The sequence below is a fragment of the Meriones unguiculatus genome, chromosome 1 (genome assembly GCF_030254825.1).
Source record: "Meriones unguiculatus strain TT.TT164.6M chromosome 1, Bangor_MerUng_6.1, whole genome shotgun sequence".
NCBI classification, from domain to species: domain Eukaryota; kingdom Metazoa; phylum Chordata; class Mammalia; order Rodentia; family Muridae; genus Meriones; species Meriones unguiculatus.
In genome coordinates this window covers 81,199,062-81,213,741 of record NC_083349.1, presented here as the reverse complement: position 1 = coordinate 81,213,741, position 14,680 = coordinate 81,199,062, and the positions used below count along the sequence as shown (strand labels likewise).

The 14,680-nt window shown below is 38.9% G+C and overlaps 1 protein-coding gene across 9 annotated transcripts in view; it reads right to left on the bottom strand.

Annotated features, from left to right (window-relative positions):
* Rgs22 (regulator of G protein signaling 22) overlaps positions 1–14,680 on the bottom strand; it is a 130,998-nt gene that overhangs the window by 33,399 nt on the left and 82,919 nt on the right. For all 9 annotated transcript variants that reach the window (XR_009594720.1, XR_009594733.1, XR_009594724.1 and 6 more), the window contains 4 exons: positions 6,901–7,095; positions 5,023–5,115; positions 1,847–2,010; positions 649–811 (listed from right to left, as the gene is read on the bottom strand). Coding sequence is in view for 3 of the 9 variants with exons in the window: in XM_060392821.1 (XP_060248804.1) it covers positions 649–811; positions 1,847–2,010; positions 5,023–5,115; positions 6,901–7,095 (615 nt within the window). In the remaining 6 variants the exon portion in view is untranslated. The remainder of the gene's footprint in view (positions 1–648; positions 812–1,846; positions 2,011–5,022; positions 5,116–6,900; positions 7,096–14,680) is intronic.

Below are 14,680 nucleotides of genomic sequence, written 5' to 3'. Positions count from 1 at the left end.
TAGGATAGTCAGGCCTATGTAAAGAGACATTGTCTCATAAAAAAAAAAAAAAAAAGAAAGGAAGAAAGAAAAGAAAGAAAGGAAGGAAGGAAGAAAAAAAGGAAGGAAGGAAGAAAAGACTGACCAACGCTTTTTAGGGCAATATGATCATAACAGGGTTTTCAAAGATCAAATGCCTTTTGAAGTCAGCAAGTTAAGAGAAGAAAACAGGCAGAGATAGGCTCAGTGGTTGATGGCTGTCTTTCAGCTGTCGAAGATGCACATCCTTGTCCGTGCGGCTTCCTGCTTGGTCTCCAGCACCTCCAACAGTATGTGACATAATAAAGGCACATGTAGTCACTCAATGAGTGACTAACAGCTCAAATCAGTGCAAAGCTGTGACTGTACCCTCAGATTTATGAACACGGCCTTTAATACAACTCTAAACAAAGGGCATCTTATCTAACAAAGTAACTCCTAATATATTTTAGAATATGTATTACTTTAATGAACTTTAGATATTTATAGTTGTAACTACCTAAACAAAAGTGTCCTTCCCAAAAAGGCAAAAGAGAGAGAAAGAGAGAGAGAGAGACTGTCATGCTATTGGCAAAAAGAAAGGATTGCTTTTTATACTTCAAACATAAAAGTGTATCAACATGCTCCTACCTGGTTCTGTTGATACAAAGAAGCTGGACTTCTGGGTCCAAAGAAATATTTTTTATTAAGATATGTGTTTTTAATGTATATAGACTTTTTTTCTCTTTGGCTTTGGTCTTTAAAAAGGATTCTTCGGAACTGTTCGATATCTATCCAACACATAAGGTCGATGCTGGAAAGAAAGAACATTCTTTCTTAGTTATTCCTCTAAATCAAACTAAACACCTGCCAAGCTGCTGACCATTTGGGAGGTAGCTATCTGATTAGCTAGCCATCTGATCCGATCAAGGAGCTAGCTAATACAACACAGCCTGTATCCCAGCCTAGCACAGTCAGCTCCACTGTTGCTACAAGTTCAGTCCTCAATACATCCATGACTTCTGGCAAGGAAAAGTGGGGACAGAAACAAATCTCGTTTGCTGTTGGTCACTTCATGTTATCACTTCATGCTGGACTAGTATCATTAATTTCAGATATGAGGGGAATGCCACATACATGTTATATCACTTAACAACACAACATATTTAGAATAATCCTCATCAAGATGAGGATAAATGGTTCAAACCAGTTTCTGTTAATGTGAGATAGAAAAATATGATCAGCTTAAGAACATAAATTTCCAAAACTACAAGGTTTGATTTATATAGTAGTTAATAAAATTGTGAACTTTTACAAATAACTGGTGAAATGTAAGAGACACTTCCCAGAAATACTAACATGAGCACCATAAAAAAAGGAAAGCTTTTTCTTAACCTAGCTCATGTTAAAAAAAACTCGGTGAGCACTTCATAATTGCTTAAAATAGGCCAGGCGGTGGTAGTTCAGGCCTTTAGTCCCAGCACTCGGGAGGCAGAGCAGAGGCAGAGGCAGAGGCAGAGGCAGGTGGATCTCTGTGAGTTCAAGGCCAGCCAGGTTTACAGAGTGAGTTCTAGGGCAGCCAAAATTACACACAGAGAAACTGTCTCAATAAACAAACAAACAAACAAACAAAGAAGCTCAAAATAACACGTGGAAGGTTAATGCAGTAATGTAAACTAATAGAAAATCATCTAAACTGATTTCAGACATTTTTGTTCAATTTTTACTGACATAGACATAGGTAAAGATCTAAGACCAAGCCATTATTATAGCATTAGTCAAAATCAGTATCAAAAAAGGATATTTTCTTTTTACTGATAAATGTGTTTAAAAGTAGGTATTTCCTCACCTTGAAGAATGAGATTCTAGAAACTGGCGGAAATGTTCAAATTCCAGTTTGTTGTTAAGTAGATCATTAAAGGTAAAATGCTTGTATTCCTCAGGAACATTACTCCAATATTCTTTTTGTTTGGAGATATCAGAGAGTGACAGCATGGCAGTTGCAGTGGTGTCCTAGTGACAAAAACACTTAGTTATTTACAGTTTTAAACAGGGAAACTGGAAGAAAATTTAACTACTGGGCCATTGGAGGAACCGGGTAAGTGACCTGGTTGTTCCCATCTGACTCTCAGAGTCTTTTCTGTTCCTTTTTAATGATATTCAGCAAACACCTACTACACATAAACAAAGGACTCTGTGCGTGTGTGTGAGCACAAGTTCACAAAGGTGCTCAGGTGTAAATATATTTGCTTTCAAATATTACTTTTATTTCTTAGTAAAGAGGAAATGCTGCTTGTAATAAAAGATTAAATCATAAATAATATTATCACTCAGAGATAGTACCATCACCAAGTTTATATGGCCTTGTAGTCTCTCTCTCTACATATATGTATATAATATAAAATAAAAATTTAATATTATGTTTATATTTCTATAAAATAAATCTTATATTTATATACAATTACATAAAGGTACATTATACATAATATATAAACACAACATATATAATGCATATAAATACAGCATATTTTTAGATTATACATAACTCTATGTGCATATATAGTTTGTTAAGATGAGGCTATGATCATGTACCTATGGTTTTGTAACTATACTCTCTATCTTAATAATTTATAATGGAAATAAGATGCTCTTCCATAACTGTTTAAATTTTTAGATTCATTATGTGTATAAATGTTTTGCCTACAAGTTTGCATGTGCACTGTGTACATGCCTGGTGCCTTCAGCATGGAAGGAAGCAGCAGATTCCCTAGAGCTGGAGTACAGACCCTCGTGAGCTGTCACGTGACTGTGGGCATGGAGCCCAGGTCCTCAGTGGCTCTTTTTTTTTTAAATTTTTTATTCTTTATTAATTACACTTTATTCACTTTGTATCCCCCATAAGCCCCTCCCTCCTCCCCTCCCGGTCCCATCCTCCCTCCCCCTTCTTCACATATGCCCCTCCCCAAGTCCACTGATAGGGGAGGTCCTCCTCTCCTTCCTTCTGATCTTAGTCTATCAGATCACATCAGGAGTGCCTGCATTGTCATTTTCTGTGGCCTGGTAAGGCTGCTCTCCCCTCAGGGGGAGGTGATTAAAGAGCAGGCCAATCAGTTCATGTCAGAGACAGTCCCTGTTCCTATTACAATGGAACCCACTTGGACACTGAACTGCCATGGGCTACATCTGTGCAGGGGTCTTAGGTTATTTCCATGCATGGTCCTTGGTTGGAGTATCAGTCTCAGGAAAGACCCCTGTGCTCAGATTTTTTGGTTCTGTTGCTCTCCTTATGGAGTTCCTGTTCTCTCCAGATCTTACTGTTTCCCACTTCTTTCATAAGATTCCCTGCATTCTGCCCAAAGGCTGCCCTTAAGTCTCAGCACATAGTCTGCAGGGCAGAGCCTTTCAGAGATCCTCTGTTGCAGGCTCCTGACTTGTTCCCTCTTTTCTCCTTCTTCAGATGTCCATCCTCTTTGCCTTTCTGGATAGGGATTGAACATTTAGCAAGAGTCCTCCCTCTCTATGAGACTATCCAACCAAGGACCATGCATGGATATAACCTACAACCCCTGCTCAGACATAACCCATGGTAGCTCAGTATCCAAGTGGGTTCCCTAGTAAGGGGGACAGGAATTTTTATATAACTGTATGCTCTGAACAGGTCAATTAACTGCAACTTTTATACAGATGCATACATTTAATTTTATGGTGTTATGGACCTATCATGATTTATCTAATCAATACAAAACTTGAAGATTTGAGCTGGGCATGATGACACAGACATGTTATATCTCCCAGTCCTTAAGAAGCAGTGTCAGGAGGAGGATGAGCTCTGTGTCATCCTCAGCTATGTACTAGGTAAAGCCCATTTTGGTTTACATGAGACCATCGCAAAACAAACAAACAAATAAATAAATAAATGTCACAATTTTGTAAATAAAAAATAAAAGCTAATTTCCTAACCAATCCTTAATCTTTTACTGACTTTTCCAAGTATTTTCTGTTTTGTTTTCCTTTTCAAAGTCTGTTGCTATAAACATGAGAGTTTCTTTTTGTTCAGAAAATGCACTGAACTCTTTTAATTTGACAAAAAAAATAATTTCTGATATGCAGAAATTAATGGGTACCACTTAAAGGACTATTCTCTGGTTTAAGGCTTAAGTTCCTGGTCTTAAGAAGGAGAAACACAGGACAGGAGCCTACCACAGAAGACCCCTGGAAGACTACCCAGCAGATGCTGAGACTCATAACCAAACTTTGGGCAGAGTGCAGGGAATCTTATGAAAGAAGGGAGAGATAGAAAGACCTGGAAGGGACAGGAGCTCCACAAGGAGAGCAACAGAACCAAAATATTTGGGCACAGGAGTCTTTTGTGAAACTGATACTCAAACCAAGGACCATCCATGGAGATAACCTAGAACCCCTGCACAGATGTTGCCCATGGCAGCTCCGTGTCCAAGTGGGTTCCCTAGTAAGGGGAACAGGGACTGTCTCTGATATGAACTCAGTGGCTGGCTCTTTGACTCCTCCTCCCCCCAGGAGGAGCAGCCTGACCAGGCCACAGAGAAGACAATGCAGCCAGTCCTGATGAGACCTGATAAGCTCGGGTCAGATGGAAGGGGAGGAGGACCTCCCCTATCAGTGGACTTGGAGAGAGGCACGAGGAGGAGATGAGGGAGAGAGAGTGGGATTGGGAGGGAATGAAGGAGAGGGCTACAGCTGGGATACAAAGTGAATAAACTGTAATTAATATAAAAAATAAAAGTTAAAAAAGAAAGAGGAACAAATGGCATGGTTTCCTTTGTCACTTCAACTTGGTTTTTCCAGCTGTGTTGAATATGTCATGATAACATTGTAACCTATCAAACGCAGCAAACATGCTAGCAAAGGGAGAGCAGGATGGCACTTCTGAGCCACCATTTCACTAACATGTAGCTCACTATAAGATCTCTAATCAGCAGTATAAAATAAATGGTAACTGTGACTAGGATTCCAAACAGCGATTTTTCTAAGGACAGAGTGCCTTACCTCAGCCTTCTTGGAAACTGTTTCTTTATGCAAAGCACGTAGCCGTCTGAAGGATGTAGAATCTAGCTGCCGAGTCTCTTCCTGTAGTTCCACCTGAAAAATAACGAAACTTAAAATACTAGTAGAACATGCATTGTGAAAAAATGGGCAGCAGACGCACACTTTACAAAAAACAGTGAGCTTTTGCTAAGAAGTCAAATTGCTTTTGAGGCAAGAGCAGAAATCCCCATGTCATTAAAAATACTAGCTATACATAAGTGACACATCAAATATACACAAGAAAGAATGAACACTTTCTATTCAAGGACACAGCTGCTGTCAAGGAATCCCTTCCCTCTGGGCACACACAGAGAAGGTAAGTAAGCTGATCACATTTTCAGTTTCTAATCATCACAACAGGGTGAGTCAGGAGAAGGCAAGGGGTCAGGGATCGGAAGGGGCAGTGCAGTTCACTAGTCCATTCCCGGTGCTTCAGTGCTACGGCAGGGGAAACAGTTGGTCAGATTACTGTGTAGCAAGCTTGTCTTTAATGCACCATTTCTACAGGCAGGAGAATAAGACCACGCTCCAATTCTATTGAAAAAAAAAGTTTGGCTGGCTAGCTGCTTGAGAACTGTCTGTATTTAATAGCTAGCTTAGGTTGTCTGCTTGAAAATGCTTCTGGGAAACAAGTTTGTATTGTACAGTCAGCTAGGCTTTTAGAACAACCCTGTAGACTAAAGTTAAGGCAGATTCTAGAACTAAGATTAATTTTTCCCCTTTTATTAAGAACAGCATATAATCCATCTTACACATTTTTATAAGATTCATTTGCTAATGCGAAATGTTCTGGTTCAAGGCAATTATAATTCCAAATTTCCTTTACAATTACAGGATCCTATAGACTTCATTTTTCTTCTAAGAAATGTAGTACATATTATAAATATGAGTCAAGAGAGACTTTTAAAATACCACATGACTTTCTAATTTTTCTAGTGTAATTTGTACATTCATATAGTAGAAAGGATACTATGCTAATATTTTAGAATTGTAAGAATTAAGGAATAAAAACCCATTTTGGTCACTGAATTTACTAAGTCTCAGAATTGTTTTAGTCATAATTCAATAAGGTGAGTCTATGCAATGTATTTGTATATTAATTCTATCACAGTTGCTTACTTTGTCCTTCTTGGTAGACAACTTCAAGTCCTTGGGTAGATATTAATAAAGACTAGCAGTGGACCCCTCCCCCATGCTAACCTCACACACTGGGTACATGCGTTTACCTAAAGGAAAAACACCCAAGGGCAGTTTTAATATGTGATTCAAAAGTAATATCTAAAGAAAATTTCTCTCTCTGTCAATGATAATAAAAAAAAACATTCCAGTGGTGAGATTTAAAATGACATCTTTTGGAATGTAAAAAGCTGTATAGAAACTTGTCTAGTCAAGCATTATAATTTGATGAACACCTGATACTTTAATAGAAGCATTGAAGTCCAAGGGTCTGCTTTCCTGATACACAGGGAGAACTTAGATTTTCCATGGGTGTGATATTTACTGTAATCCATGCAGTGGAAAATGAAACAGGTCTTTCACTTATCATGGGACCACTGTTGAGAAATGGCAGTAAAAGACAACACTGATTTGGCTACTTTGCACAAAGTAAAAGTTCACATTTCTCTTTTGACATATTTGTACAGAGAACTAAGAATGACAGAGATCAAGTCTTTTGTTAGGAGACAAGAGGAAAACTGGCAAGAAAAAAAAAATAAAGTTAATTAGCATTTCCCTGCCTGCACCTCAGGTCTTCCCCAGTCTTGACCGAAGAGCCATGGCCCACCTGAGGTCGGGCTTGACCCCTCTTCTGGGAGCACTGGAATTCACTGGTCATCATACCTTTCTGTAAGCCATCTGGTCTAACATCACCATCTGTGTCCAGGGTTCCAGAAGGATGAGAAGGATATACTCTTCTGCTGTGTCAAAAAGGTCTTCAAATGGTGGCTGTATTCTCATGTAAATGTCTTTCTTTCCTTCTGGTTGGAGTCCAATATCTAGAGTGGCTGATGGAGCAATATATGTGGCAAAGAGAAACTAAAAGAGAAGGGATAGACAGAGAGGGTATTGGGAGAAGCCACAGTGGTTAGCAAACACTTTGGCAAAGATAGCAAAACCATACAAGACATAGTAATGTGTATGTCCAAAACAATGTTTTCCTTTTCCACTGGAAATTAGCAACTAGTCATCCTTTCCTCAGATAACAAGTGTCTGAAGATAAATTATGATTGACCGGCGCTACCTTTCAAAGTGCTGTCTTTCCTTGGTATTACAGATTGAATGCATGCTAGACAAGTGTTCTACCACTGAGCTATTTCCCAGCCACTGGTCTAAAATATTGTTTTAGCATTCAGTGGGCATAGGAAGAAGGATCAGTTCAAGGTCACTTCAGCTTCATAGTGAGGTTGAGGTCAACATGAGCTACAGCACTGTCTCAAATTAAAAACAAACAAACAAAACACCTTAAGAAACAAAAGCCAAGGTCATATAGGGAGGAAAATCTGGCGAGTCCTCTAATCTAGATGTCAAACAGATTACCCAGCCTATTTCATTGCAAATTTCTAAGAATGGCTAATTGGTCCCTTTGGGGCATAAAATGTCTCCATCTGGTGTCCCATGCTATGGGAAGGATACAAGAAGGTTAGGAGTAAATAAGAAGATATGCATAAAACTGTTCTACTCATTTGTCTTGCTGTTCAATAATAGCTATTCATACCCGAGAAGCAATTTAAGACCATTGTCATATCATTATCCCTGAATTATTTATATATGTATATCTATCTATCTATCTATACAGAGATATGGATATATCCTTCTAAGATATGGGAAGCGCTGATCCTCACATAACTCAGACCTGCAGGATCAGAAGAGCCAGAAAAGGTCCAGGAATCCAAGGGAACTACCAGGAAAGGGCTCACAGCCTCACATGCAGAGCCCCAGGATCTCTGGGCTGCAGAGACCAATGGCTCCTCCTCCTCCCATCGAAGCACTTGGAACCTGGTAGAGACCGAGAGGAATCTGAGAGCCTCACTGTTCAACTCAGCACAGCTGGCAACAATTAGCTCTCTAAGTATTTGTACTTCTTGTTTGCTGTTATTGAATTTCCGCTCTTGCATTTATTTCTCAGGCTGATTTTGCTTTGTTCATGTGTTGCTCAGTTAGGGCTGTCGCTCACACCCTCCACCGTGTTTGCTCTAAGGCACACTTTACCGCAGTCTTCAGCCACCTCACATGCCCATCTCTTCTGCCAAGTCTGTTCTTCCCTCTTCCGTCCTTATCCCTCCTCTTTTTACCTAACCACAACCTTCTATAGATTTAATAATGTCCCAACTTTCCCCTCCTACCTACTGCATTCAACTCAGTATATTATTTTTTTCAAAGTCATTACTCAGTCTTTCTATTTACCCACCTTACATCTCTCCACTCCTAATCCTAGGAAGTGAAATCCAAGAATATATCATACTATCCTTTGTTGTTTACCTCCTTTGTTGCTGAGCTCAAAGGGGCCACTGTTGCTAACTGGCCAGCACAACACTTGCACGGTGTACCACCAAGACGCTGCATGTTTTCCAGGTTGTCCTACACCGGGGCTGAAAGAACGCTCACACGAGGCACCCTGAGCCCCCGGACTAAGCAATTATCTTCTGAAGGACTCACTACAGCAGACACGCCTCATGTGAACATTGTAAACATTAAAGTGGAGAGCTGATAGAACAGAGCAAGCAACAAATATCTAATGTGTAAACACCAACACAAGAGCATAAGAAATGGGAAAAACCAAGTCAGTATAACTCTTCCAAAACTTATTAACCCGACAGTAGTGGCATCCACTAGGAGAGGTTTAGATGACATCCCAGACAGAACTTAAAATGATTATAAAATATGTGCAAAGATGCAAAAAGTTGAATGAAAGAAGGAAGATGGTGGATGATAGGGAAGAAGAATTCAGCAAAGAGAAAGATATAATGGGGAAAAAACTAACTTGAAATGTTAGGAGTAAAATGCATTAAGTCAGTAAAAAACTGGAAGGTCGCAGCAACGAAATGGGTTAAGGAGAGGCAAAGTATCCAAGCTAGAAAACAAGGGTAGAAGTGAAAATCACAATGTGGTCAAAAGCAACAGAAAAAGAAGATGTCAGTGCAAATGTCAAGACATACAGGGTCAAGGCATGCAGACCATGCCTGCAGACAGAACACAGGAAGAGAGGCTGGTTCTGACTTGGCTACACAGAGGAACCTTGTCAAGAAAGAAAGAAAGAAAAGAAAGAAAGTAAAGAAAGAAAGAAAGAAAGACCCCAAACCCAAACTTTGCAAAGCCAAAATTTGACAAGAATTAATGCATGGCTTTCAGAAATAGCTCTGAATATTAATGATCCCAATTCCTCAGTTAAAAGGTGCTAGGAGTTCACATCCAAAATTGGGAACATGTATTTGTTGCCTCCAAGAAATATACCTCATCACAAAAGATAGACAATATATTAGGATAAATGCCTGAAAAAAGGCATTCCAGGTAAATAGACATAGGAATAAACAGGTGACACTGTTCTAACATCTGACAACATAGACTTGAAAACTAGTGAGAAAAGATAAAGGTCACTACATGCAAGTAGGGGAACAGTCAATCAAGAGGACATTATCATCCACATGCCTAAAACACTGGTGCACTTTCATTATATATAACATATGATGTATATATAATCTAATATTTACATTAATAATTTACATCATATATGTATTTATATATATATGTATTTATACATATATGATGTAAAGTTACAGATTGACCTAAGCACAAAAGTACTTGGTGACATCATTCCCACACTCACCAAATGACCAGTCACCCCATCAAAAAATGGACAGAAAAACATCTCAATTAAATGACATCACAGACCAAATGGATTTAACAGACATCTATAAAATTTGATTCCATCCAAACAACATAGAATACACATTTTTCTCAGGAACCCATGGAACTTTCTCCAACATAGCTAAACATATATAAAGTCACAAAGCAAATTTAAACTCAGGAAAGCTGAAATGGCTCTGTGTATTCTACCTGATTACAATGGGAATAAAAGTATAAACCAACACCCAAAAACCCTCTAGAACACATGCAAACTCATGGGGTTAGGATCAAAGAACACAGTACTGAACCATGAATAGGTTCAGAAGAAATCAAGAAGGAATACAGACATTCTTGGAATCAAACCCAAAGAAAACGCAACATATGAAAACCCATCGGTACAGTGAGAGCCATCCGAAGAGGGAAGTTTATATCTCTGAGTGCCTGCAAGGCCAGAGTGCAGGACGGGTGAGGCACCGCAGCACATGAGGTGCTTCTGCTCTTTCAGAGGACCAGAGTCTAGTCCCAAGCACCCCCACAGTGCAGCACACAACTGCCTGCAATTTCAGCTCAAGGGCATTTCACACTCTCTTCTGGTCTTAAAAGGCAAAGCTTTAGGCAAACTAACCAAAAGAAAGAGATAAAGCCCAAATTAATAAAACTAGAAATGAAAAGGAAGCCATTAAAATAGATATCAATGAAATTTAGATCTTACCTAAAAATATATAGTACACTAAATTTGGAAAAAAATAAGTAATGGATAAATTTCTAGATACATGTGACCCATAAAAATTAAACCAGGATAAAATAAATGGTTTAAACAGATGTATAATATGCAATGAAATTGAAGCTGTAATTAAAAATCTTCCAACTAAAAAGTCAATACATATATGGTTTCACTAGTAAATTTTACCAGATCTTCAAAGAAGAGTTAACATTGATGCTTTCCAAACGAGTTCATAAGATAAATAAAGAGTATTATCAAAGTCCTTTAACAAAACTAATATTTTCCTGATTCTAAAACTAGAAAAAAATAAAACAAAGAAAATTATAGACCAATCTCCCCAATGACTATAGATGCAAAAATTATCAACAAAATACTTGGTAACTAACTTCAATAATACATCAAAAAGATCATTCATCAGAATCAAGTTGGCCTTATTCCAGAGTTGCAGGGTTCAATATATATAAATCAACAAATATTGTAAATTGCATGAAATCACAAACTTATCTGGATAGATGCAGAAAAAAAGAAGATTCTGGGAAAAAAATCCAACACTACTTCATGCATAAAGTCCTGAAGAAAAAGAGAAAGAAGATGGCTAAAAGTCTCTATTTTACAGATGATATATATGACTCTATCCTAAGAGATCCTAAAGACTTCACCAGCAAATGCTCAGAATGTAAACACTTTTAGCAAAGTAGCAGATACAAACTTAGTATACAAAAGTCAGTAGATTTTCTATATGCCAATGACAAACATATCAAGAAAGAAATCAGCAAATCAGTCTTATTCAAAATAGCCTAAATTGGCCCACCCCAACATCTACCCTATTGGTGAACCGCTGGAGTACATAAAGGGATGGTCCTATAAATCCAAAATTACAGGATCTCCATGACACAAGGCAACAACAGGATAACCAAGAGGAGTCCCAATGAGGATACCGTATGGATAGTGTAGCTGAAGACAGAGGCCTGAAACCAGAAGGACTCATTGCAGTGAACATTGGCAAGCAAAGAAGGGTATACAGTGGCACACACTAACACACAACAGCTTCCACAATGAGATTTTTTTTCTCTGTTGGGGGCTGTTGCAAGAGTCATGGGTATGAGGGGAAGGGGGTATGCGTAGGACTGGGGTCCATGATGTAAAATTCACAAAGAACCAATAAAAAGTTTTTAAAACCCAATAAAATATCCTAAAAATACATTTTAATAATCTTTTTTTTTTCCAATGCAGTTTATTCAGGAACCTTGAACAATCATCTGACCCTGGGGAAAGCCAGCCCACAGCTTAAATAGCCTCTGGGTAACCAAGGATACTTAAGACTTCTATAATTAAAACTGTAAAAGTCTGAAGAAAGATCTTAAGAATGACACTGGAAGATGGAAAGACTGTTGAAGGCTGGGCTCCTTTGCTGGACCCTCTTCCTTTCTTTTGCTTTCTAACTAGAACCCCGGGATACTGAGAAAGTTCTTCTTGCTCAACTATGAGCTGCCACTATGATGATCAGTATAATCCTTAGAAGTAACGAAGTTCCTCCATCTCCTTGATTCTATGTATTTTTTGTAAGATTGCAGAAGTAGAGGTTGTTAGGCGGGAGCTTGAGGTGCTACCCACCTCCTGACACCAGTTTTCAAGTCAACGTCACACGCTGACTGACTTCTGGGATCCTTCTCCTTGCCTCTCCAAGGCGACAGATGCAAAAGTAGATAAGGGAACAGAGACAGGAAGACAGAATTCCGTCATTGATTCTTAAAGTGTGTGGCTTGCTTTTCCCACTCTAGATAAGAATACCAGCGACAGGTCAAAGAGGGACGGTTCTGCCCACAGGTGAGGGATCACTGCGGTGTGTGCCCGACCTTGTATCACTGGAAAGTCTCCTACAACACCGGTGACTTCAACCTCCCTGATGCTGCAAATATAGAGTTCTGCCTTGAGCTAATTTCCACCTCCTATATATGATGTAGCACTTCCCCATAGCTTGGGAGAACTGCTGGGAAGGGCTGTAATTTCAGGTTCCAGTGTAGCAACCCTCCCTCACCCCCACTCCTTCAACAAGGGTATATTAACAGGCCTGATCAAGCCGGTAGCCACAGCTACTGTGAAAGATAACAATGGCTATGTTATGTCTAGAAGACAATGTTCCACCAGGAAACAAAGTAGATTTATAGGCCATTCAACTGACTTCCAGTCTTAAAATCTGAAAATAGGTGGCTCAGTAGTGAAAACCGCTTGTTGCTCTTCAGAAGACCCAGGTTCTGTCTCCATCTATATGGCAGCTCACAACCCTCCTTAACTCTAGTACCAGGAGCTCCAGTACCATCTTCTGACCTGTGAGAGCACCAGGTATGCATGTAGTGCACATGCATCATGCAGACAAACATTCATAAACATAAAAGAAAATGAATCCTTAAAAAATTAAAATCTCAAAATATCTAATAATCAAGGAACATATGGTGACATACATAATTATATATACGATAAACCAACATACATAAGAAAAAATACCTTTATAATTATTATAAAGATGAAATAATTTTAAGTTGCTGCTACCCAACTTTCTTTTAAGGATATATTTTATTTTATGTGCATTGGTGTTTTGTCTGCATGTATGTCTGTGTGAAGATGTCAGATCATCCTGAATTGGAGTCACAGAGAGATGTGAGGTGCTATGTGGTTGCTGAGAATTGAACCCAGGTCCTCTGGAAGAGCAGACAGTGCCTTAATTGCTGAGCCATCTCTCTAGTCCAGATACCTAACTTTTTGATGAAATACAAAAAGGCTTTATCATCTACTTCCTGGATAATTTATGAAATTATGATTTAGAGACATTATTACAATATCTTGGGTCATTTGTTACTTTTCTGGCCACTGACCTCTTTCTTTTCAACTACAGAATAAATAACAACACAGCTCCTGTCAGAGAGAAAATGTTCCCTTCGTGTTCTACACGCCCACTCTCATTAGCCGTGAAGCAGAGAGCCATGCATGCGCAGCTGTGGTATACATGATTCCAATTCAAACATTCACCTAAGATGCTTTCCCAGTCCAGCAGGGATACAAGCATTGCCTGTCTATGTCACATGGCCTGGTATTGTACACAATACAGCCCTTAGCTCTGTCTCTCTTGGAGACACTCAAAGGTTATATAATCAGGAAATGCATGCTGGGCGGCCTGCCCACACCTCTCTACACCTGTGCCTGTGACTCACTTTCTTGGCAAATATACCAGATGAGAGGGGGACAGAAGGCCTCTCCCTTAAAAAAATTAGTCTGGAAATTCTGAGAGTTCATTTTTTCTCATGCCTTGTTGAAGTACTGCTGACAGGACAAGCAAGAGAAAAGGATATAGGATGGGTACCATGGGGACAGGAAGTAGAGCTGAATGGAGGAAGATAATAGCAAAATGAACTCAAGACCAAAATGAAACAAAGATGAAAACCAATAAAAAGGCAATGGAAGAGAAAAACAATGTTTTGATAAATCCTTTGCTTTTTAATGGGTATTATATGAAAATAATATTTAACTTACTTTGGGAGTGATAAGAAAAGATCTCACTATACAACCCAGGCTGGCCTGGGATTTACAATCCTCTTGTCTCTGTTTCTTAAGCACTGAGTAAATAGGTACACACCACTACACCCATTTAATTTAAATTACTTTTATACACATAACTTAACTTGGCGTCGTATGGGGAAAGTTTGCATTTTTGCTTCCTTAAGGAAACCAGAGTTCTTCATTAGAGATAACATTCCATGCAGTCTACCTGAACTGTGGGACCAGGAGATGAAGCAAACAAATTATGACACATGCCAGTGAGCTTGATATTTGCCAAACCTATGATATTTTGCATGGTAGACTAAAGTGTCATCAATTAGTAATTTTCAAAATCATGTTGAGACTTAATAAATATCATTAAGTCTGTATCATTTGCCTGCCATGTGGAAGGTCCTGGATTCAATCCCCAGCACCACAAACATAATAAATCATAACAATGGACATTTTCTTGGGTTAGTAGTTGCCACCCTCCTTTTAAGTTTCTGCCTACATGTACCC